The sequence below is a fragment of the Myodes glareolus genome, chromosome 23 (assembly GCF_982192425.1).
Source record: "Myodes glareolus chromosome 23, mMyoGla1.1, whole genome shotgun sequence".
Lineage (NCBI taxonomy): Eukaryota > Metazoa > Chordata > Mammalia > Rodentia > Cricetidae > Myodes > Myodes glareolus.
Genome location: NC_142048.1, coordinates 47,011,939 through 47,037,947, shown reverse-complemented (window position 1 = coordinate 47,037,947; position 26,009 = coordinate 47,011,939). Strand labels below are relative to the sequence as shown.

General features: G+C 47.6%; 1 protein-coding gene across 4 annotated transcripts in view; it reads right to left on the bottom strand.

Moving 5' to 3' along the window:
* Plekha2 (pleckstrin homology domain containing A2) overlaps positions 1–26,009 on the bottom strand; it is a 62,076-nt gene that overhangs the window by 16,020 nt on the left and 20,047 nt on the right. For 3 of the 4 annotated variants that reach the window (XM_048456397.3, XM_048456398.3, XM_048456399.3), the window contains exons 3-8: positions 11,989–12,045; positions 5,805–5,853; positions 4,249–4,346; positions 1,756–1,896; positions 1,075–1,221; positions 54–122 (exon numbers count right to left, since the gene is read on the bottom strand). In XM_048456397.3, coding sequence (XP_048312354.1) covers positions 54–122; positions 1,075–1,221; positions 1,756–1,896; positions 4,249–4,346; positions 5,805–5,853; positions 11,989–12,045 — 561 coding nt within the window. The remainder of the gene's footprint in view (positions 1–53; positions 123–1,074; positions 1,222–1,755; positions 1,897–4,248; positions 4,347–5,804; positions 5,854–11,988; positions 12,046–26,009) is intronic. The other variant, XM_085680741.2, reaches the window with a different exon arrangement.

Below are 26,009 nucleotides of genomic sequence, written 5' to 3'. Positions count from 1 at the left end.
GCACACTCTCTGCTTCTGCCACCTCTGGGGAGGAACCGGAACCTACCACCTACCTGCTCACACTTGAAGTAGCAGATGGTAAAGTCATCGAGGGCAAAGAAGCGCCGTTTCCAACTCTTCCGCTGAAAAGCAAAATAAGGAGCCAAACATTAAGGACAGGTCTCCGGTGCCAGGACTGGCCACGGTCACAATAAACGCCCAGGGATCCGGCACCATGGAAGCTAGGCTCTCATCTTCATTAGGATAAGCACCAGGAATAATAGGAAGTGGAAGGGCAGTGAAAAGCCCTGGCCTCCATCGGAACCCCGCCTTCCCAAGACCAGGCACCTAACTTCAATGCCTGTGGAGGGTACCAGTGTCATTCTCTGCTGCCACCAGAAGCTACCCCTGTGCTGGCTAGTTTCCCATCAACTCGAAACAAGCCAGAGTCATCGGAGAGGAGGGAGCCTCAATTAAGAAAATGCTTCCAAAAGAGTGGGCTGTGGCAAGTCACAGCTGAGAAAATATGCCTTCATAAGATTCGACTCTAGGGCATTTTCTTAATTAGAGATCAATGGGGGAGGGTCCAGCCCCTTGTGGGTGGGCTTATCCCTGGGCAGGTGGTCCTGGTTTCTGTAAAGAGCAAACCGAGCAAGCCGCAAGAAAGCAAGCAGTAAGCGGTGTTCCTCCATGGCTTCTGCTCCAGTTCCTGCCTTCAGGTTCCTGCCCTGCTTGAGTTCCTGTCCTGACTTCCTTCTGAGATGAACAGTGCTGGAACAGTATAAGCCAGATCAGCCCTTTCCTTCCCAGCTTGCCTTTTGGTCACGGTGTTTCAGCTCAACAAAACAAACCGAGACTAAGACAACTGTGGGGACTCATTCGCTCAGGAGAAGGAGCAGGGAAATGGGAGGAGGGAAATTTGCCTATCAGTCTGAAGGCCTTGAGGCTTCTTGACCTCAGGGGTGAGCTTTCTGGGCGGGGCTAATGGCTAGTTCCCAATGGTGGTTAGCAGAGAGGGGTGCAGTTCCTCCTCTCACTGTCCTCTGCTGCACCCATGCCCACTGGCCCCAGGGTAGCCCCTGTGTTGGCACTCACCACGTTCCCTTGCTTCACACAGTAGCCACTCTTAATGAGGGGAGGCCCGGTGGGAGGACGGCAGCTTGATGTGGGGATGTAGCTCTGAGACCTCCGCAGGAAGGCATGAGACCCTGGCTCACTCCCTTCCTGCCCATCCCCACCATTCTACAAGGAAACAGTGTCACTGTTAATGCCCCGGTTGCTCCTCTGGGCAGCCCCAGCTCCTCCCAGTGTTCCCACCACACCTCTAGCCTTTCTGATAGTATGTCAGGCAAAGAAATAAAAGTTCACTTTGCTCCCCATCAGGTGAGTCACTGAATGTTTTCATAAAGCAAGACACCAGCTAGAGACCCAGAAGAGGGAGACAGACGGTGCAGAACAGAAGAGGGCACAAGCCCCCAGGGACTGCAGTCTTGGGTCTGGTTTCACTACCTGCCTCACCAAGTTTTACAAGTGTTTGTTGCCTGGGACTTAAGCAGAACTACATAGACCACACATCCTCAAGATATCATGATGTCATGGCCTCAACTTCTACATTGGCACTGGCCACACCCACCCTGCACTGTATTTTTGTGGTCACCCCTCTCCACTAGCTGCCCCCGCGTCCTGTTGCTAAGTGCCAGTCCTTGGGCACAATGGACATTTCTCTGCCGCCCCCAGCCACCCCGAGCCGCCCCCAGTCACCCCCAGCCACGGCACCTGGCTGATGGGTGTTTGGACCACTACTCCTCCGATGATCTCAGTCTTGTAGGCCACCTGCGGCTTCTTATCTAGGGTGGGAGGAGCTGTGAGGCTTCTGAGAACTTCAGTGGCCAAGGGTAGAGTCCCAGCCTTGGGTACCTGGGGAGAACAGTGATATGGTCAGCAAGAAATGGGGAGCTTAGGAGAAGGGCAGAACCACAAAGAGGATGTGGGGGAAAGGAAAAGCTAATTTACTAAATGATGGTGAGAACACTCTCCTTTTCCCTTCCAGCTCTCCCATGGGCATCCAGATCCAAATATGAGGAACTCAGCCAACCCTTTACACACCCTTCCACAGTTCCACACACAGCTACACACGCAGAAACACATATGTACACATGTACACACAAACACACAGATACACATAGACTTTTACATACCCACAATACATACAGATACACACATACAAACGCACAAATAACATACACATATACACACACACATACACACATATATACACACATACACAGAAAACTTATGCCATGCCTACAGGATGAGCTAACCCTGATTAAAAAGCAAAGATCAAACACCAGATAGAAGAGACCTGAGCTCTATCCTCTTGGCACTGAAATGCTAATAGTTAAGACTGAATAAAAAGTCCTCAGCAAAACAAGAGTCAGAATACTTATAAACGAGCAGGACATGGTAGAATACATACATGTATACATTCATCCATCCATACACACACACACACACACACACACACACACACACATCTTCTGCCACCACCTCTCCAAAACAATCCAGACTTCACCCTTCTCCTGTCCCTCAGGTGGCCTGCCATGTAGCAGTCCTCACACCATGGCACAAGCAGTGCCAAGGGAAGTGCTCAGCGTCCGGTTGCCCCCTCTTAGTCCAGGATCATGATTGTCTCAATTTTATCCATAAGGGAAACTCAGATCGTCAGAGCTGTGCCCTTTACTCCTAGGATGCTAACTATCACTGTCCCCTCAAGCCACCCTTGTTAATTTCCTGTGAGTGACTGAGGTAGCATCCCATGCCCATAGCTCAGAGACAGCACACGGCAAGACCCTTCCTCTGCTAGCCTGGCCTTGCACTCCCTTGATGCAGGTTCATCAAGGCTCACCAGAATAGTAAACAGTTGCCAGGCTGCTTACATGGCTAAATTTTACCCTGCTTGGGTCCAGCGACACAAATGCTGGACAGATATAGAGATTTTATCCACTAATACTCATGGAAACTCTAAGGTATCTGGAAGAAAAATTTGCCCCAGCGATGGGCATTTTTATTTGAAATCATTGGAAGACCAATATTTCTGACTGCATGTGTTGGCTCCTCTTATTTGAACTTGACACAAGCTAAAGTCATCAGAGAGGAGGGAACTTCAATTAAGAAAAATGCCTCCAGAAGACCCAGATGTAAAACATTTTCTTGGTGAATGATGGGGGATTGCATTTCGCTGGTCATTCTTTCTTTCCTCAGAGAAGTTTTTGCTATGGTCACTAAATATTCCCCCAGTTAGATATTGGGTTCCCAGCCTGTGGCACTACTAGGAAGCAGTGGAACTTTCCAGAGATGAGACAGAGTGGGAAAAGTTAGGTCATTGGGCATATGCCCTTCATGGGGATAGTGGGACCCCAGCTCCTTCTTGCTCTGTTCTTTGCTTCCCTACTCCTAGGAGATGAACACTCTCCTGTGTCACATGCCTCCGTAGCTTGCCTGATCACAGGCCCAGACCAGCAGGAAAAAGCCCCATGATTTGCAAGAGCAGCACCATGATCTACCGTTCACCTCCCCTTAGCACCAGAGTATCTCAAGCATGTAGTCAGCATGCTGGGAAACTAACACGTCTACCCCCTCCCCCCACCCTCCTTCCTTCTAACGCTTCTCTGTTTCATTTTTTTTTTAAAGAGATTTCTAGGGATCTCTAGGGATGTCTAATGAAGAAATAATTTCTTCATTAGCCAAGACAAGAGTACTTAATACAGCCCATGAACAAGCTTCAAAGTTAGCAAAGCTAACTTTAACTTCCATTTAAAAGCTTTTAAACGGAAGACTTGTCCAGATTCAACAAAGAAGAATGTCCCCCAAACTAGAAAAAAAAAACAAAACAAACAGATGGAAGTTCCTTCTCATATGCTGTCCCTGTTCCTCGACTTCCCATAGTCAGCAACCCTTCTCCAGCACAGCACTGAGTCAGCATCCCATAATTACCCAGAACATGACTGATAGGAGCCCCTCCCAGGAAGCACAAAGGGGATGGGACATTCCATAAACTTCCCCTTGAACTTGATGCAAACTCACACTCTCAAGTTAACCTGTAGTTGTCAGCCAACTGGCAAGAGGCGGTTAGAGAGAGCCGAGAGAGCCGGGCCTGCCCAGTCTCGGGGGCAAGTCCCTGCTGCCTTCTAAGTTCTGTCCCCACCCCACTGAGGCCAAACATTGGGACACGCCACTAACACTACCAGAAACAACAAAAAGCATACATACGGTGATCTTGCTGGCTTGGTTCAAAGCTTCAACCCAGTCCTTCAGATCTTTCTGGTCATTGGCTTGAAGAAAGTATCTCTGAGACAGGGCATTGATAACTGTAAGAGTAATGTGGAAGGAGAGAAAGGGTTTTGGGTCAGAATTCATAGACCACAGAGCCCAGGAAGTTAGGGTGTCTGAGGTGGCAAGAGCCATAAGGGCCATTCAGCAGATCCAGAAACTATCCACCATGATTTCAGAGACAGCCAATCGCAGCAACTCATCTTTAACGTTCATCTCCCATCAGCCACCAGAAGGAGACTGGCATTAAGAGTAGCCTCCTTGTGTTATTGGTAGCCACAGGCTACTCATCGGCCTCCAGTAAGACATTCATGAAGCACTGCACATGGATGATGCAGGCTCCAGGCCTGCTGGTGGGCTAAGCTGGGAGCCCAGAGCTTGCTTCTGCTAGCACATTGTCTATACCTGGGAAACGGAAGAAGGCTTGCTGGAGATCGGGTCTGTGAGCTTGGCCTTGCTTTCAACCTGTTCTTCCCTCTGAGCATTTCCTTAGTCAACAGCTTACCTTTGAATTTATTATTATTATTATTAATGTATTATTAGCATATTACAAAATCTAAGAATGATTTCTGAACTTAGCAATGATATTTGGAAGAAACAGGAGAAAGAGAGCACCAGCCCGGAGTTGGGAAAAGGGGGTTACTTCATCCCTCTAGCATAAGCATGAAGTCAAGAAGCCAATGCAGAGGAGACAAAGGATCCCCTGCATAAACAAATCACTCATATAACAAATATTTATTGTGTGCTCACTACATGCCTGCAGCCATTCTATGTGCTGAGAACATGCAGGTACAGAGCAAGAAGTGGCTCTGCCTCCCTGGACACAGAAATGCCTCAGCATCTGCTCACGGCGAGGGCTAGTTAACAATTCAGCGACTGAGTCACCGAACTCACCAACGGTAGAGAAACCTGAGGCACTGATGGTGGCTCTGCTTCCTGTGCCACTAGCGACCCTCCCCCAGCTGCCTGCCACTCATCTGGCAACCTTGAGACTCTCGACATTCCTTCCTTCCTTCTCACTCTTTCCTCCTCTTCTCCCCTCTCTGATCTCATTTCCTACAGCACCGCTCAGCTCTATAGCGGCAGCTTCCTGGAAACTTCCATGAGATGTTTTCTCTCCACCTTGTGGCATCACAAATACTGAAACACAACTGATAGCTTAGCTGGTAATCCCAGCACTCTGGAGTCTGGGTGCTGCAGAAACGAAGTTCCAGGCCAGCTTGGGCATGGAGCTGGTGTGGAGGTGGGGCTTAAAGAGATGGGGGGGGGCAGACAGTGAGCAGAGGCCAGCCTAGCTAAAACGCGGCTGGCCCCTGTGTGCCTGGCCACAGTTATTAATAATTTTGCGGTGGTATTACTTGGCATCCAGAACACCACGATTATCTAAGCCGCTCCTGCACCCAGGATACAGTTCCCATGGTACCACAGGGCTGTCTTCCATGGAAAAGAAGTTGTCACACATCTGTGGAGAAAACCCACCGTGGCTCAATACTTACCAAAGCAGAATGGAGTTTTCGGTTTCTGCTTTGGGGTAGCTATGCTCACCTATACCAAATAAAGACAAAAGAGACATGAGTGGGTTTCCAACAGCATGAAAAAAAGATGTTGACTTTGAAAATATTCCTACATGAGAAAAGCACATCAAGGGACCATTTGGAAGACCAAGAATTGAGTTTTAACCTCAATCCCTTAAGAAACTGACTTTATCAGCCCTACTTCTTAAAACAGTGGTTTGACCTTCCTGATGCTGAGACCCTTGAATACAGTTCCCCATGTTGTGGTGGACCCCCCCACCTCGGCCATAAAACTATTTCATTGCTACTTCATCATTGTAATTTTGCTACTGTTATGAATTGTAATGTAAATATCTGATGTCCGAAATGTTGAGTACCAGGGATCGCGACTGCCTTCCAAACTCATCATACCCCTTCCATGACGGAATCTCTACCGCCCACATAACTGCTATCTTGATGCCTGTGTTAAGTTTCGTCTCTGCAAAAACACTTTAAAAGCCACCGAGTTGAGACAAGAATCTCTCTCTGAGCTAAAAGATCTAGCAGAGCCCCATTCATACCAGCAGGCCCCTGCTGTGCTTTCAAGAGCTAATCCCCTTTCCCTAAACAGTCTTCCAACTGAGAGTGGTATTTCTTCAGCCACACAAACTCAGGTCAAAACAGAATGGGGGGTGGGAGCATGGCTAGCACTCCTACATTTAGACATGCTGTCCAAAGGCCTAGTTATCTATGCTGGCCATGAACACAGGCAACTCTCCAACAACTCAGAGAGCGGCTGCCAGATGAGTATGCTCACCTGGGTATATTTGAGAACAGGGTCTGGGAAGATGGGAATGCTGGTGTACTGCATCTGGCTTTTGCAATCCCACCTGTTGCATGGGCATTGCTGTGTATCTGCACAGGAGCCCACATCACTCGGGCTCATGTTCCATCACAGCCTACAACAATTTGATGACCATCCTACATGCTGGTCCAGCCACACTGGAGCACCCCACACATCTGCCTACTGAGGCAGCGCCTACCATGGATCCTATCCACAGAGAGCCACCATCCTGCCCTAGGCACTGTTCTGAGTCCCCGTTCTAGCTGTCCTAGGTCTTCTTGGTCTCCATTCAGGACTCTGGGACTTGGAATTAGAAGTAGGAATTGAAGTCTTGAGGAGAGAGTGATGTTTCCTTGCGGCTTGCTTCTGCTAAAAATCTCACATTGACTGACACACCGGTCTCTAGGCTCTTGTTGCTCTTGACCCTAAAGACTTCCTAGAGACCTGCCTTGCTTCCTTAGCCAAAATTAGCATTGCTCCAAATGCTCAACCAGGAACTGAGGTGTCACCCTCCAAAATATCAAAAGAACAAATAGTAGAGGCTGGTGTTGGAGTCAGTCTCAGATCACAAGTGTGTGACCTCCGTGACACGGTCTGTCAAGAGAAGAGTCAAAGTTGTGCCCCCATGGAGTTAGCATGAGCCTTGAATATAGCAGTACAAGCAAGGGACTTGACTGCACTACCATACAGACTCTGCTCATCGAAGAGAGACTGCTATTCCAGGCAAGGCAGCACACATCTGTCATCCCAGCACTCAGGAGGCTGAGACAAAAAGATCTTGACTTTCAGGCCAGCCTAGGCTACACGGCAAGTTTCAGGCTAGCCTGGGCTACATGAGCGGACCATGTGTACATGAGTGGACATCTTAAAACAAATCATCCACCAATGCATGTACATGTGCACATGCACACACAATAATAATAATAATAACAACAGCAACAATAATTTAAAATAGGGCCTGAAAAAACTGCTTAGCTTCCAACACTAAAAAAAAAATGACATTTCCAATGTCAATAATTAAATGTCTACATAACATTACATCATCCTCAATGGCAAGTATTTAGAGCATAAGAGAAGTCACATGACCCCTGTTTCTGAAGGCTGCTTCTATCAGTGAGCTTCCTCCTAGCAGAATGCCAAGGCCTCATAGAGCATCAGCAGGGAGAGCCAGAGAATCTGCTGACGTGTGTAGGTCAAGACACGGTGCTGATGAGGGAACCCTGAGGTGGAGGCTCTGTGGCCTAAGAAAGTCCTGAAGAACATGAAGGGGAGCCCACAAATCTGAGCTCAGACAGACTGACTACCAGAGGCAGTCATATCTGCATACTTCACAGGTAGCACTCAGGGGGTCGTCAGTCCTGTTCCTTAGCCACCTCATTTTCCTGAGGTTTAGCCCAAGCCAGCTGCTGAGCTACAAGCCACTCACTTCCTGGTTGTGACCTTCAGCGGCTGTGTTCCCCGGGCAGCCTCCTGCCATCTGCCTTTGCTATGCAGGGTTCCTGCCTTAACCCCAGGTGGCACAGACTTGTGTTCTGTCCCCTCAGCTCCCTTTTCATCCGGCTGGCAATTTGGGTGGCATGGAAAAGCCTGTCCCAGAGATCCTCCCTCCTCATATTTACCACCGACTGGACAGAGCGCCACGGGCTGACCCTTTCACCCTACATGGATTACAAATGAGCCTGCTTGTGGCGCTGATTAGTCAGCCTGGGAAAATGCTGCCCAAGCAGTTATCGTGAGACCCAAAGCTTCCAAAGGCAATACATGGCTTTCTGCTTGTTCTTCTCCATGGATGCACTCGAGAGGAAGGCCGCATGCACGCATGTTCACAGCGTGCCTCAGGCCCATGGCTTAGCACGGAAGTATTGTTGGGTAAAGTAATTCATTGACAGACTCGTGGGATTGGTACCCGTTCTGTCCTGAGTGACCATGGGACAGGGTTGAGAGCCTCCCCAGACCAGCTTCTCCCTTAGTAAGGACAGTACCGCTCTTCTCACAGACACGGGCTGACAGCAGGAACAGGAAGTGGATTTGCCCACCCTGTGGCTGTGCCCACAGAGAAGAGCTGCTTGTAACTCTGGCTTTGGCCTCTCTCCCTGACAGTCTGCCCCCGGAGGTCTGAATGGCCCCAATCCACCTGCCACCTGTTGGCGACTCTGCCAGGCGGTGGTAGCCATCTTCAAACACAGGAAGAGAAGAACAGAGGACCCGCAGGAAGCAGTGTGGCCACAGGTGGGTGAGGCCATGCAGCAGTCTGACTCAGGCGAGAGCACCCAGCCAGGCACAAACATCCTCACACCACACGGTGGCCACAACTGAGTCACTGCCCAGCAGTGGTTTACTGCCAGGTCCCGCAAGCACGCCAATGGCCAGAGCGTGTTGGCATGTGAAGGAAAGAGTACCCGTGGGGCCCCCACGGAGTGACGCAGAAGAGCTGCCTGGCCGCTGGACGGCCCCTGGAGCTTTCGCTTATCAGATCAAACCTCAGAGGGACACTGTGAGGGCCAGCCACACCCTGTCTGCCATTGACGGGAAGTGGAACTGGGGCCCCTCTGACGGAAGGGACCAGAGCAGAAAGAAGCCTTGGAGAACTCAAGCGTTGCTCCGGTGGTGTCTGGGGAGCCTTGTCCCTCAAGGGGGCACTAAGAGCAGTTAAGCAAAAAGTCGCTGCCACAGTCAGAGGACTTTGAAGTTGTTACATAGGTACGTAGGCATGTTAATCTGGAATAGGAGTAATACTCTTCACTTAACTCTCTAGCACCGTGCCCTTCCTAACGAACGCTGCAACCTTTTAAGACTGTGATGACCCCCCAACCATAAAATTATTCTCGTTGCTACCTCATAACTGTAATTTTGCTACCGTTATGAATCATAATGTAAATATACGTGTTTTCTGATGGTCTTAAGCGACCCCTGTGGAAGGGTCATTTGACCTCCCTCAAAGGGGTCGCAACCCACAGGTTGAGAATCACTGCTCTAGCGTATCCACACACAAATAGTTAATAACCCACATTTTAGGAAGGCCTGTCATCTATCAGAAGCCCTAACAAAAGTCCAGCCTGGGCAGAACTGGGGCTGGCGGTGTGAGCGGAGAAGGGCTACAATGCATTATGGGCCAGGGTCGGTTATTTTCTAGTTTGCCCAAAGACTGGTTCTGTTGCCATGATGCCCTGAAAACAGACACTTCCATCTCTAGATTGCCTCTCTGGAGGACAGGACACCTCCCCATCCCCCACCACATTCCTCCCCAACCCCCCCCAACCCCCCCCCCCCCCCCCGCCCGCATGCCAGCCCCATCTTCCCCACACTGGCCTTCGGGAGATGAGGGACAAAGCAAACCTGTGCCTCGGACAAGGTGCAAACACTTGACCCTGGGAGTCAAGGCTGGGGGGGGGGCAGACACAAGGGAGGCTCAGGAACCCCAGCACCCAGCAGCACCAGGACCTGGGTATGTGTTCTGGCAAGCGTGTCAGCTGGAGCAAAGGTGATCTGTAACCTAACCCAGTGGCCGTTGTGGGTTTTTCAAAGACCCCCAGCAGCCTTGGCTGTCTCAGGAAGGGCAAAAAGTCAGGTCACCCCTTCTGAAGGAGACAGCCAACGCGGCTGAGAACACAGAAAGCCTCCTCTGGGCTGTGCTCATAAATCATGGTTCAGCAGGAGATTATATCCACTCTTCCCTGGCCAAGACAAAAAAAAAAAAAAAGAACTCTTCCCAAACCCTCACCCAGGAGAGATGGTTTCAGTGTTCATTTTTGACAGGGTTCTTTGCTCCCCCTTCTCAATTCTCTTTCTGGAGAAATGACCTAATGTGCTCACAGCAGAGGAGAAGAAAGGGCCCCTGGGGGAAGGGGGAGGGGAGAGGGAGGGAGGGAGGGAGGACTGTGCTGCCCTGGCCTGGGGCGGCCGCCACATTTCTTATCAAAAGGCACGCACAAATTGCCTGCAGCTGTGCTAGGGAAAGCTGCACTTTAACCGTGGCTCGTCCCCTGAGGCCATTATCTCCTCTCTAATCAGCTCAGCCACTGCCCGGCTTCTTCTGCCTCGCTGAGACAGATCTGCCAGGTTCTCTCTGCAGCTGGCAGGCACGGGATAAGCCTGCCTGCCGGTCCAGCCTAAGATGGCCACTCCTCTCAGGAATCTCTTGGCCCTTCTCTTTTTAAGCATCTCCCTTGGGAGCTTCCCACAGATCTCCTTAAATCTGTTACCAGATGGAGCTGGTAGCTGCTTAGCTCAACCCCCAGCCCCTAAGTCCTCAAAGTCCCTAGGGTGGGAGAGGCCAGGAAAGAAAGCAGCAGCCCCTCTGAGAACTGGAGTGGGGGACGGGACAGCAGCTTTGGACAGCAGCTTTGGAGCTGGCTGGATGCCACCTGGCTCTTTCCTCCTGCTTTCAGGAGAGAATCTAATTCCCCCGGCCTTTTTCTTTCTTTCTTTCTTTCTTTTTTTTTTTTTTTTTTAAAATCAGGGCCACATCATGGGTCAGCGGCAGTGGCTGCCCCAGGGAGGAGCTGCTAAAGGCAGCTGAATTCAGCAGTTCTTTGTGGGCACCATGAACTGGCCCTACCCCGGTCTCAGAGGCCAAGGGGAGTTGTTCTTGCCCCTCAGGGCATGTTGGATGAAGGCACAAACTACCAGCTGCCTGCCATACTCTCTAGAAGGTACCCAGATGCTGAAAGTGGTCCTGGCATATCTTAGGGCCTTCTGGGAAGCGGGGTGGTGGTTCTCAACCCTCTCTCCACAAGCATTCTCTCTGGAGAATTGGTAAAATTCCAGGGGGGCTGAGCCATTTCCAATCCACCGCTCGCTAACTGCACACTTAGAGAGAATCTTTTACTGGATCAAGGTCATTGTCCTGGTGTCCCTTTGTCCCAGTTACAAAAAGGTGACACCCTACATAGTGCTTTATTTTGGATGCGAAATGCCTCCAAAAGGCCAGTGGTAACACCTGGAACTTTTGGAAGGTGGGGGCACATGGAAGGTCCTTAAGTGATTAGGGGTACCCTTGAGAGAAATGATAGGTGCCCAGTCCCTCTATAATTTGCTTCCTAGCCATGAGGTAAGAAGTAGGCCCCATTCTGCCATAAGGCACTGCCTCACATGAACCCTACGATCATGACTAAGACCTCAAACACAGTGGCTCAAAGTAAACTTTTCTCTTTATAGATCATGTCAAACATTCCTAGAGGTCTGGAGAGATGACAAACAGGCACATCCAAAGAGCGGGTCACCCTCCCCACTGCCGACCAACCGCCGTGGAAGTCAGCAAAGCCTGGGAAAGGGAAACACGGTAGCCTCCAGGACGTGGAACTCCCCTCTTGCTCAGACTCCAGCACACCAAACCAACCTTACCTTCGAGATGTAAGTCAGCTGCAGAGATCCAACAGCTCCCGCCCCAACTGCCAGGTTCTGAAAGACAAAGGTGTTTTCTTAAGATGCTAGGGCCCCCAAAGCGGCCGGCCGCCGTAAAAGACAGACCAGTCTCTAGTTCAGTCTGTGCCGCTCAGCCTCTGTTAGTCACTGCCCCACCTGCAAGGCACTGGTGATAGTCCCTGGGTAGCAGATTTTCCGGAGGAAAATGGTAGCATTAACAATACCCCCGCCCCATGCAAGTTAGTCTGGGACAACGGTTAGACGGGGTGCTTCACCATGTGACTGTGAAGTCTCTTAACTAGCCTCAGTTTCCCCAGCTGTAAAAATAGAGGCAATCTCTTATGGAGCTCCTAACGGTGGGAACAAGGGCTGTCTCTGAGTCTTTTACCGGCTTTTGGGAGACTTTTCATACTGGGTCACCTCGCCCAGCCTTCATACATGGGGATGCTCAATCTTCCCGCAGGTTTTATTGATACTTATGGGAAACCTGCTCTTTCTTGGATGGAGATAGAAGAGGGGATGGGGATGGGAGAATAGGGAATGGGGGAGAGAAACTGGGAGGGAAGACTGGGGTGGGAGGAGGCTGCAGCTGGGGTGTAAATACATAGATGAATTTTTAAAAATGTAAAAATAATAATAAAATTTTAAAAAATAAATAAAAATAGATTGATTTGGATTTTTTTTTTTTTTAAAAAAAGGCAATCTGAGTTGCCTTTATCCAAACCAAAGTGCTCAAGATTTCAGAGTTTCTTTTTTTTTCTAATTTTCCTTTTTTGGGAGGTGATAGTGTCCTCCTGCCTCCACTTCCTGGAGAATGAGATTATTAGGTGTACGTCACCACATCCCGGTGCTTTAAAAACATATTTACACCTGGCGGTAGTGGTGCACGCCTTAAATCCCAGCACTCAGGAGGCAGAGGCAGATGGACCTCTGTGAGTTTGAAGCCAGCCTGGTCTCCAGGGTCAGTTCCAGGAGAATCAGGACTGTTACACAGAGAACCCTATCTTGAAAAAACAAACAACAAACAAACAAAATTTACATTAAAAAATGAGAAGTCCTGAGAACTGGACCCAAATCTAAGCACAAAATTCCATTTATGGTTCATATACCCATTACACAGATTTCCTGGAAGCTGTAATTTTGTACAAGGGCTTAGGTGCCTTGTGTTTTGATGCCAATGTGTCACATGAGGTTAGGTGTAGAATTTCTACTTGTTATCATATTAACATTCAGAAACTTGCAAATCTGGGGTCATTTCAGATTTCCAAATTTTTAGATTCGGAACGTTTTACCTCTAGCCCCACCCTTGTAACACAGCAATGAGGGGATCAGCACAGGGGAGTGTTTCAGTGTGGGACTTCTCTGGCACACAGGGATGTCCTGCAAGTGTGGCCTACAGCATCTTTTCTGAAAGATTGCTCTGTCTTATTCATATCATTTCAACATTCATTTCATAACATATAGGATACAAACTCATATGATACAGATTTTTTTAACATGCCTGTGAGCTTGTTTCCTTACTATAATACATGCCCGATGAAACTGATGTCGAAACACACACACAAACACACACACACAAAAAAAATAAATAAAAACCACTAAGGAAGCATACTACAAACGCAGCAAGGATGGCTGAGGGGGCAGGGCAATGGGAATGCTTGCCTAGCGTGTACAACAGTCTAGGTTCTGTCCCAGGACTGCAACACACAATGTGGAAACAAATTAAAAACAAAAACAAAGCAAGGAGCAAGAAACAAACAACAGTGGGGAGCTCCAAATACTGGGTCAGCAATGTTCTACCAGGATGGAGCCTTCCTGGCTTCCTGATTTCTGTTGACCAATATTAGAAATCATACCAATGGCATTGCCGATAGATAAGACTGAAAATCCTTTCCCTTTTAACCTGAGTCTGAGAACCCACCCCACCCCCAAAGTCAGAGAGTCCATTGAGAAGCCACGCCCACAACCTGAACCTGCAGCTTTACCCTCCAGGAAGACAACAGAAGCCCTCACGAAATGGGGCTGTCTCCAAGCAATGAAAGGAACAAAATCCTGGATAAGAAAAGTTAGTAAATTTACCTAAGGATTAACAGTGAAATGGTCCACCATTCTAGAAGACTGCCTTAAGAAATGTCTTGACCAGAAAGATGTCTCAGAGGTAAGATACTTGCTTCTCTTGCAGAGGACCCAGTTTGATCCCTGGCACCTACATGGTGGCTCACAACGGCCTATAACTCCAGTTCCAGGGGATCCAATGGCCTCTTATGGCTTCACAGGCACCAAATACATATGGTGCACAGATATACATACATAATACCACATATATAAAATAAAATAAAAATACAATTTTTTCATTAAAAGAAATTTTTAAAAACAAATCTTAGTTTTTGGAAAAGCCTTCTAGCCCATTGTCTAAATTAACATAGATCTCTAAAGTAAATTCAGTGCCAAATTTCCTATTCATAAGAAAATGGATAGGGGCCGGGTGGTGGTAGTGCATATCTTTAATTTCAGCACAATGGAAAGCTGAGGCAGGCAGATCTCAGTGAGTTGGAGGCCAGCCTGGTCTATAGAGCGAGTTCTAGGACAGTCAGGGCTACACAGAGAAACCCTGTAACATGAGGGCCGGCTTGTTGGGGTATCTGTTCCTGCCCAGTACCCCACAGCTGGCAAGTCCCAGAGAAAAATCAATCACACAGAGATCTCTATAAGTTATAAAGCTGATTGGCCCATTAGGTCAGGCTACTTATTAGCTCTTATAACTTATGTTACCCCATTATCCTTATCTATGTTAGCCACATGGCTTGGTACCTTTTTCCAGCGGGGCAGCTTACATCTTTCCTCTCCGGTGGTCTGGGCAGAACTGCGGAGGGAGCTTCCTGCTTTCCAGAATACTCTCAGTCTCTTTGCTCTACCTCTACTTCCTGTCTGGCTTTCCCGCCTATTCTGCCTGCCTGGCCAATCAGCGTTTTATTAAAATATGATTGACAGAATACAGACAATTCTCCCACATCATTTCCCTCTTTTTTTTTTTAAACAAAGGAAAATACCCATAGTCCATTTGTTGGAAATGTGGGTGTAGTATTTCAGGCTACTTCCTGCTGGTTGGGAGTGTTGATAATCTTATGGGGACCTAAAGAAAATTTTAGAGTTATGATCAAGTCCTGACTGAAGTATCCTGTGAGTCTTGATCATCTCAGGCAGCAGTCTTGAACCTGTTCTGGATGAAGAACTCTGTCATCTGGGCCATCTGTTCCTATTAGAGATTTCTCAGGTGGTCTTCCTTTATCGAACCTGATTTTTCTTAACTCAGAATGAATCCACAGCCTCTCATTTTCTGTGGAAACAAAAGCAAAATCTCTTCTCCAAAGTAACATACCTTTTGACTTCAGTTTTGAAGCCAAGGTATTTTCAAAATTCCTATCTTGGGTTAGTTCAGCAGCATTTATAAACAAAAGTCCTTTAGCAGCTGTTGCTCCTTCCTCAGCATTCAAACAAGTCAAAGAGAGCATAATAGCATACAGTATCAAGATTCTCTGTGTATTTTCCATCTTTATGCAGCTTTATTTCAACCTCTATTTCTTTTATTTTTACTTTTAACTTTTGGCTTTTTGAGACAGGTTCTCTGCATATCTTTGTCCTGGAATAACTCTGTAGACCAGGTTGTCCTTGAACTCACAGAGATCCACTTGTCTCTGCCTCCCCAATGCTAGAATTAAAGGTGTGTGCTGCCACACCTTGAACTCAGAGATCTGTCTGTCTCTGCCTCCCAGGCATTGGGATTAAAGGTGTGTGCTACCACATCTTGAAGACACAGAGGTCAATCTACCTCTACCCCTTGAAGCCACAGAGGTCAACATACCTCTGCCTCCCAGGCATTGGGATTAAAGGTGTGTGCTACCACATCTTGAAGACACAGAGGTCAATCTACCTCTACCCCTTGAAGTCACAGAGGTCAACATACTTCTGCCTCCCAAGCATTGGGATTAAAGGTGTGTACCAACACACCCTATTTCTCCCTTTCTTTCTTTTTTATTTTTAATGACTTTAACCTTTAGCCTGCATATATTTTTAACACACTGTAAAACATTTAGAGGTTTTCTTAATCTTTGAATCTATCTTTACTGTATCTCTCTCTCTTTTTCTGACCACATGAGTCTAAAACTGTGGCTTTGATGGCTGGATCCAGCCCATTCCTTAGCTTTCCAGCCTCATGGCAGAGGTACTGCTGGAGCCATTTTTATCGTCACAAGTCTATGGCGTTTCAAGGTCCCTGCCCGCAAGCAAGCTGCAGCATTCTGCTCACAGACCACACTCAGTTGGACTGCCTGCCTAAAAGAGTCATAGTTTGCCCTGGCAGGACAGCCCAGAAAACTGGCATTTTAAAACAGCGCAGCTTTTTTCCTGCTACAGCTGAAAACCGAAAAGCATGTGTTCAACTTTTCCTCAACACAGTTTAAGTGTTTAGTGGCAGGACCTCTTAAAAGAGCTGCAAAGTTTTGCAGCCAAAGCTGAGTCAGGAAGCCTCTTCTAGATGAGAGCGCTTGCTTGCCTCTAGCAAGCAGAGCAGACCCGAGAAATCGCTGCCACCAAGAAGCCTCGCTTTACTCTATTCTCCTCCAAGCTCTCCCAGGCTTTCTGTGGATTCAGTCATCCACGTTGGGCACCATATGTAACATGGAGGGAGAAGGCTTGGGAGGAGGAAGCTCCCTCCGCCATTCCTGCACAGACCACCAAAGAAGCAACATGTAAGCTGACAGCTGAAAAAGGTACCAAGCCATATGGCTAACATAGATCAGAATGATGGATTAATATAAGCTATCAGAGTTAACAAGAAGCCTGAGCTAATGGGCCAATCAGTTTATAATCTTATGGAGTCCTGTGTGTAATTTTCTTTGAGGCTTGCGGGCTGTGGGGTACCAGGCGGAACAGATACCCCAATAAGCCAGCCCTCCATGTTACAAAACCCTATCTTGGAAAAAGAAAAGAAAAAGAAAAAAAGAAGAAAAGGAAGATGGACAGGAATAACACAGCCATTGAAGAGAACTCTAAACCTCAGTGAAAAGACCTTAAAAAAAAAAGACCCAATTGCCACCTTTTACAGATGAAACATTAAGTCAGAAGAATTCCTTTGAGGGGGTGAGAAGATAGGTCAGTGGTAGAGCACTTTCTAAGCGCATCTGAGGCCTTGGGTATCACCCCAAGTTCTGTAAAAGATAAGTAAGTGAAAGCTGCCCTGGGGTGCTCAGGTTAGCATTCCTTTTATTTATGCATTGTTAAACCTCATAATGATTTTTAGATCTTTTTTAAAGGAAATCTCCTTTTTGATAAGAAAAATAGACTCTGCAATTCCCAAATCAAAATCCAAAGACAGCCACCACTGTCCAAGAGGCAGGAGAGATGGCCTCCAGGGCTCTGAACTACTCTGGGCCGAGACTCAGCTCTGCTGGGCAGCAGAAGCAAGCCTGAGTCTCTGCAGCCTCACTGGGGCCAAGAGATCCAGGGACACATGGAGCCAAAGGCTCCCGGGTCTCCTAGAAGCCACCACATCCTAACTGTAGTATTAACACTCTGACTGCAGACAAGACTGTCCCTATAAAATATAGATGATAAACTGTGCCAGGCGGTGGCCGGGAGAATTACGTGAAAATAGGGTGAGCATAGCACAGGGCGGCCATGGGCCTCTCAACCAAGCTAATTACAAGATACAAACACCAGGGTCTGGGCTACTCTCAAATAACTGCTCTCCTCACCCCCAAACCACATCTCTAAGCCTCTGGAGCCCCATCCTGAGTCCTGAGTAAAGTGGGATGGGGGAACAGCTTGGCCTCTAAGCCACATGTAATGACAGGGGCAGATCAGATTTCGAGGATGTCAGCCCTCTGCTCTAGCCTCTCACGCCTCCTCCCACTCACCGAGATGTGCTGCCCAGTTACTCTGGGGGTGAGGGTGGGGGAGGCACAGATAGATGCTCTCTCCATCCCAAGGAGCCAGGAAAGCATGACGAACGTCTGAAACGCTGTTTGCCCACCTCTTCCTACCCACTCGAGGGGGAAAACATCCCTAGGATGCCTGAGACAACTCCATCCAACGTGAGACTCGGTGTCCACTCCAATTAACTGGATGTAGAATGGCAACAACTCACTATCATGGTGGCACCCAGACAGACACTTCCTGACCAAGCGAGGTTGCACAAAAAGGCCTGAGCAGCCAAGTGCTGGGGCTAGAAGTCCAGACATCAGGAGCCTGAGTGTGGGGAGGACCCTGGAAAGATAAATTCAGGGCTCTCCTGAAGCTCAATGCCACAGACAGATCCTGGACTTTGGTGCAGACTCAAACCCCTAGAGAACCCACCGAGGAAAGTTCTGGCTCGGGCTTCCCCCTCAAAATGCCGAGTCTAAATCAAGTGGGATGGGTTAGATGGCACACATTTCAGAACACTGCCAGTGACCCCTACATGGACCCAAGTTTAAGAGCAGCTGATCCATGGGATGAGACGTAGCTGTGTTGCTATTTTCCCATGAGTCTAGTCTACTACACTAACTACTCTCTCAGCTTACCTAGGACATTGAGGTGAAGGCGTCTTGTAATTCTAGGTATCTGTAATCCCAGCATGCAGAAGGCGAGGCAGAGGCAGGATGACACCATCGCATCTGAACAGATGGGGCCCCCACCCAGGAAGGTTTGTAAAATGCACTTTGTTATTGGTTCACTAGGGATTGAACCCAGTTTCTTCATGAATGCCTGGCACACACTTTAACCCTAAGATATACAGCCACTCCCTCACTTTTAAATGGAGGAGTTAAACTTCTAGAAGGCAGTATATGTGAAATCACCCAGGGTGTTTTTTTTTTTCTAACTGACACATAATAATCCTACATCTTGGGGTACAGCAAAAACCATTCAAGACATATACACAATTATAATGATCAGATCGAGGTGTCTGTTTGTGGCAGTTTGAATGGCAATGTCGGTCATAGACTCGTATGTTTGAATGCTTGGTCCCCAGTTGGTGCAACTATCTGGAGAAGATTCAACCAGATTGGCCTGGTTGGAGGTGTGTCACTGGGGGTGGGCTTTGAAGTTTCAAAAGCCCACACTAGTCTCAGTGGGTCTCTCTCTGCCTCCACTTTCAGACCAAGATTTTGTGAGCTCTCTGCTGTTCCTGTTGCCAAGCCTTTGATCCTCCATCACTGATAAAGGAGGGTCATCAGTCTATGTGTTACTCTCATTGGTTAATTAATAAAGAAACTGCTTGGCCTGATAGGTCAGAATATAGGTAGGCGGGGAAGACAGAACAGAATGCTGGGAAGAAGAAGCAGTGAGGCAGACGCTATAGCTCTCCTCTCCAAGATGGACGCAGGTTAAGATCCTTCCTGGTAAGCCACCACCTCGTGGTGCTACACACATTAATAGAAATGGGTTAATCAAGATGTGAGAGTTAGCCAATGAGAGGCTGGAACTAATGGGCCAAGCAGTGTTTAAAAGAATACAATTTGTTTGTTGTTATTTCTGGTGTAAAGCTAGCCGTGCATGAGCCAGGAAGGAATGCAGCCCGCCACTCCCTTCTACACATCATGATTCTCTACCCCTCCAAAACTAGAAGTCCAATCAAATGCTTTCTTTTCTTAGTTGCCTTGGTCACTTGTCATAGTGACTGACAAGTAAGCCACTGGCATATCTGTCCCTTTGGACATTTTCCATTCTCCTGTGATGCAAACATTCAAAATTCTCCCTACCAGTAATTTTGAAATACACAACTAGTTTCCATACTTGCCCAAATAGGCTATAGAACTTGTCAAAGAATTTCTTTCTTTCTTTCTTTCTTTCTTTCTTTCTTTCTTTCTTTCTTTCTTTCTTTCTTCTCTCTCTCTTTTTCTTTTTTTCTTTCTCATCCTTCCTTCCTTTCATAGTCTCACTGTATTACCCAAGCTGACTTATTAAGGGGTGATTTTTTTATTATATTTATTGTGTCTGTTTGTCTGTCTGTGTGTCCATGTGTATACATGCCAGAGTGTGTGTGTTATGGCCAGAGAACAACTTTCAGGAGAAGCAGGAGTTGCTTTTCTCATCCTTCCATGTTGGTCCTAGAGATTAAACTCAAATTGTCAGGATCGGTGGCAAATGCCTTTACCCACCAAAACATCTAGCCCTAATGGGGCGATTTTCAAGCCAACAAGTACCATGGTTTCCTCCCACACTTTTGAGTGATCTAGAGGAGGGTCCAGACACACCTGTGTGTCCTCAGTGCTCCTTGGGAATCCACTGTGTTGCTAGGCTGGAGGCCCTGTGCTGGGGAAACCAGCGGCTGGTACAGAGTAGACAATGGGGAAATGAAAGCCCACATCTGGCGAGCAGCCCTTTGAGAGGAATAACAGGACCACAGAGCCAGAAGCCCTCGGGGAAGAGGGGTGGGTGGGGAAAGGAAACCCCAACACTGCACCCTGTGTGAGGCCCGTAATTCAAAAGAGGCCTATGCATCTCTTAGACTTGTGAATTTTCTGGAACCATGTAGAACACAGGGCAGGTTCCTGTGAACTAACAGGCGACTTTAAGAAGACCCTGAAAACACTATGCATTTTGTTCAAGATCTCTTTAGCCTGCAAGGACCTCAAAAGACTGTGAAGTAAGACATGGTCTCTTCTATGACCAAGAAATGAACCGAGCTGCTCACGAAACTGGTACCTCCATCCTAAGCCCTTCTGTACAAACAGCAGCACTTCGGGCCAAAGTAGAAACATAACTCCATTTCCCAGGTCCTAGCAAGAGTAACAAAAAGCCTAGCCGTAGCCAGAAGACTCAACCAAGGACTCATAAATCCATAGGCGTCAGCCCTGCAAGCGCCAGTGACACCTCCTTGCCTACCATGACCCGCTGTGTGGCTTCTGCAGGGAGACCAGGAAAAAGAGAGCTAGTCACTCCAGCTGCAACCTGACACTCTGGAGAGCCCAGCATGGGAAGAGCGGGTTGCTCAGTGCTTCAGAATGCTGCTCCACAATCCCGTTTCACAGACACAGAAGCTGAGGGCCAGCAGGTGAGGCCCCTGGAGCAAGATCATACAGATAGCAAGTCAGGCCAGAATTCAAACCCAGCCCTTCTGGGTTCCCAATCCTCCGCGGTACTTTCCTTCCCGAAAACAATATCTAAGAGTTGATTATCAATGAAAGGTAAATATGAGAGCAGCAGAAGAAGGGTTCCGCCAAGCAAGGCTTTAGATACTTAGTTGCCCAAGCTGGGGCTAGGGAGGAACTAGTCCAACTGGCTCTTGGGTGCCAAGCTCCACAAGAGCAGAGGTTGAAGGGTGGGAAGGGAGAAGGAAGGGTGCCCAGCCAACAGCAAGGAGCCCAGCAGGCATCAGATACGGCTGCTGGCTGCCAGTAGGAGAAAAGACTAGAGGAGAACACAGGGAGCAATCTCATCCTGCCTGGGGCGTGGGCTAAAACAACAGTTTCCCACACCAAAGCCAAGGCCATCCGGGCTCACAAAGAAGCTCCTGTGGCAAGAAGGCAAAAGCGCAAGCCGCCCAGACCTGCATTCCACAGCCCTTCTGGCACGAGAGAGCAGCTAAATAAAAAACGAGCTCTCCCAGGCCCCGGCTACCCTGGGCAGTTCTTTACCTCCGCCCTGTAAAGTTGCCTCCTATTGAGAACTTGCTGGCCCACCATGTGCCCATGGCCGCTTTCCCCATTCTCTGGTTCCAGCATGTGTTTTATTTAACCTTGCTTTGGGAGCAGTCCATGTCATAAGATGAGGTGTTGGTTTAACCCTCTGGTCTTGGGTCTCTAATCTTGGCTGACTATGCACCTTCCTAGACAGGAGGAAATGCTTGTGTGTAGTCACATGACCTCCATATCCCTTGCATCCCTCTTCCAACCTGGTCCCCAGCCCGGGCTTCATAGATGCTTAGATAGAGGTGGGTCTGCAGTTGTTAATAACCCGAATGGTTCATAAGCTCCTTCATCCCTTTCTTCAACCCAGCATCCTCCAAGTTTGCCTCAACTCATTGGCCTTTCCTCCCAACTTCCACATCTCTATCAGGGGTTCCACATCCTTTCTCCAGTCAATAGACGTGAAATAGAAGTTAGACATGAAACTTCTATTATAAATACATAAAATTTATTGTTTTTTAATACAGTTAGGTACACAAATTATCCCTGAAAAGAAAACATTTGACTTTAAACAAAGAGAAAATAGCTATGATATACCCGTTTAAAAGTTGAGCTGAAGTTGGCCAGACAGTGGTGGCACACTCCTTTAATCCCAGCACTCAGGAGGCAGAGGCAGGAAGATCTCTCTGAGATCAAGGCCAGCCTGGTCTACAAGAACTAGTTTCAGGACAGACTCCAAGGCTACACAGAGAAACCGTGTCTTGAAAAACAAAAACAAAAGCAAAACTAAACAAAACGAAAGTTGAGCTGAAGCAACACAGCTTTATCCTCTTGTGACTTTTGGTCACGTTTATCTGTTGTTTAAGGATGGGAATGCTTGAGGGTAAATGTTTTACCCCCAGTCTCATAACAGGGATGGCTCTATTGGCTTATAACTAACTGACACACCAAAGAATCTTACTAACCCAAAGGAACGAAGTGACGCCGAGAGCAAGTGCCAGATATCCATGAAGCAGTTGGCAGATCACAGGCTGCTCACAGTTAACTAAGACTGATTAAGCACCTCCTACTTTCCAGGCCCCCCAACATTACAGAAGTCTCAAACCATCCTTGAAGATGCTAAATAACAAAGTTTTTGTTTTGTTTTCATTTTTGTTTTGTTTTTATTTAACAGAAGAGAACACTGCATCAGGCCAATAGCCCAGACTTGCTCAGTGCCAAGAGTAATATGCCGAACAAAACTCACTGCCGGCGTCAGGAGGCACCTACTCACACCTGTGTCCTTAAACAGGGTCTTCTGGCTGTTTGTGAGACAGGGTTTCTCTGTGTGGCCCTGGTCATCCTGGAGCTCACGCTGTAGACCAGACTGGCCTTTGCACTCACAGAGATCCTCCTGCCTCTACCTCCCGAGTGTGCCACCACCACCTGGCTTAGCCTAGTCTTTGTTACCACATTTCTTAAATTTGCCTGCTATAAATAGCATATTATCTACATCAGCATGGCTCCTCTTTCATAAGAGAACGATACTCCTGTCTCCCTAGCATCATCATCACTTATCTATAATCCCTTGGTTATCAATCCCAATTATATATGGGATATAACACTAAGTATTACATGATTAATTTGAAATTTAAACAAGGCATAAGCATATACTTGGTTTGGGGCTAAGAACATAAAGTTTGGTTTGCGGCGAAGTTTAACAACCTGAGTTCCATCCCTCAGACCCACATAGGGGAAAGAAAGAACCTGTTCCCACAAATTGCCTTCTGATCCCCACACATACACAGTGACTTGTGAATGTCATGTGTGAAACACACAACATATAAAAGCCTCCTATGGCTTCTAAAATATACAAACTTATAATTCAACCCATTATAATTTTCAGCTTATAAATACAACTTTCTAGCAAGCAAGAGAAAAAACTCAGGGTAGATTATCTATCTAATATGCACGAAGTGCTGGGTTCAAGCTCCCAGAACCACAAAAGTATAGGATTTTATAAACTCAGAATATTAAGAAGCCCACAGGTGAATATTGTTAATGGTTAGCTATGCAAAAGGAGGCGCTGAACTATTGAGGCTTCTCCTTCACCCCTGCAGCCAGCCACCCAGCCTACCATTCTCATCCCTCAGACATCCGGTAAGAATGGCCCTCAGTTCCCACCATTTACCGCGCCAGGCACAGCTGTGAAAGTGAAGCCTGGACTGCGTTGCTGGAGGTGGCAGAGCTGTGGCATGGCTGCCAGGGAGACTGAGAGAGAGGGAGCAGAGCCAGCCCAGGAGAGAGAAGTGGGATGTGCGCAACAGAGCTGGAAAGACGGAGCGCAAGGATGGAAAGAGCCAGCTAAGGTCTCTGACATCAACCATAGAACGATTGGGTCTGGAGTTGGTCCTGCTGGGCTTTTAGTCTTGTTTTTGGTCCAGTATTTCCTCACTGTGCCCATGTCCCTGCATTTTGGAATGCTAATGTATATTCCATACCTTGGTATGTTAGAAGTAAGTGATTTGATTTTTGATTTTACAGGGGGTTATAAAGAAGAGGCTGCCTTGAGTCTCAGAGGAGACTTTGGACTTTAAATTGTCTTGAGACTGAAAGACTATAGGGACTTTTAAAATTGAACTAAAAGCATTTTGCATTTGATGTGCCTACAAGCCCATGAGGGTCAGTAAATAGAATGTGGTAGTTTCAATGGGAATGACCCCTATAGGTGCATATATTTGAATGCTTAGTCCTGATTGGGGGAACTGTTTGGGAAGGATTAGGAGGTGTCACCTTATTGGAGAAGGAGTGTCACTGAGGATGGGCTTTCAGGCTTCAAAAACCCACCCCTGCCCCCGTGCCCAGTTCATGTTCTCTCTCTCTCTCTCTCTCTCTCTCTCTCTCTCTCTCTCTCTCTCTCTCTCTGTATGTCTGTTGTTGGTTCAACATTTAAACTTGCAGAGATTCCCCCAACACTGTGCCCGCCTGCCTGCTGCCATACTCCATATTCCTGGCCATAATGGTCATGAACCCTAGCCCTCTGGAATTCTGAGCCTCAATTAACATCTTCTTCTGTAAGTTGCCTGAACCACTGTGTTTTGTCAGAGAGATAGGAAAGAACTAAGACACATGTACACTTAATATATAAACTGCAGAAAGTCCATCTTTTAAAAAAAAAGCCACACACAAAAAAATTTTTTAAAGACAAAAATTGAAGAATATTAAAAAGAAAAAAACTTTCCCAAACCAACTGCAAAAGAGGTCAAGGTTACAAGATGCCTATCCATGTGGAGGCCGCGTGGGCAGACGGACACTGAAGAGGCCTGTCGTGTTGCTGCCCGCGGAGGGGCTGCAGCCGGGGAACAGGGGCAGGACACAGAGACATTGCCGCCATGTCCACTTTCCTACACTAAATTTGTACCGGGTATATATGTTGCCCAGTTCCCAATGAAGTTATTCCCTGGGTTTTGGCTGAAGCTGGCAATGCAGAAAGAAGCCTTTGAAGTACGGGCAGACCCCAAACCTTTCCAAAGGAGGCTTCTGACATAAAAACGTCATTCTCAAAACACCGTTGTCATGCGGCCTTTAAGGCGACAGTGTAGTTATACATCATAGCATTATAAGGTACGTATGAGCCCAGTATCCATCTTGCTGTGAACACCGTGCTTTTTGTCCGACCAGTGGAAAGGCCTGTTTTCAGTCTGGTTTGTTTGTCTGTCTGTGTGTGTGTCTATTTTAAACAGAGAAAAGGTCTTTTACTGGGGTCCCTGATTTGCTAGGAGACCTGCAATCTTCGGGAATACCACGATGATCCACAATTCACATGATGGCCTGCGTAAAAGACGTGTACCAATGTAATATTTTTAGCAAGGAGAAAAAATACAGTCCACTGAGTAATTCCAACACGGACCACCATCAAATGTCATATCATTTCCACGCTTCGGTTTGCTCTTATTCACGACTGTATAATTTAGCCTTGCAATTAGCCGTGTGGGTGGGCCCTGGCAGGGCTGAACACCAGTGCGGCTGAGCAGTTGGGGCCTAGGTCATCACTCAAAGGTCACTGCAGAGTGGAGGAGGCCCAATTAAGAATTTCCTCTTCTCGATCGTGATAGGGACCGACACTCAATTAAAAGTAAAACTGCCAAGGTCTGACAACGTAGCTCAGTGGCACAGCATTTACCAACACATGCGAAGTAGCCTGGGTTTGATCTCCAGCCTTAACAACAGGCACACGAGCGCAAGCACACCCACACCTGCTAGTACTGTAACTCGAAGGAAGTTTCGACAATGTTTCAAGAGTCGCTGCCAACCCTGGGGACAGACACATGCCTATAATCCAGCAACTCTCCTCAAGGGAGGGAGGCAAGAGAATCCCAAATTCAGTCCTGCCTGGATTAATTAATTAATTAA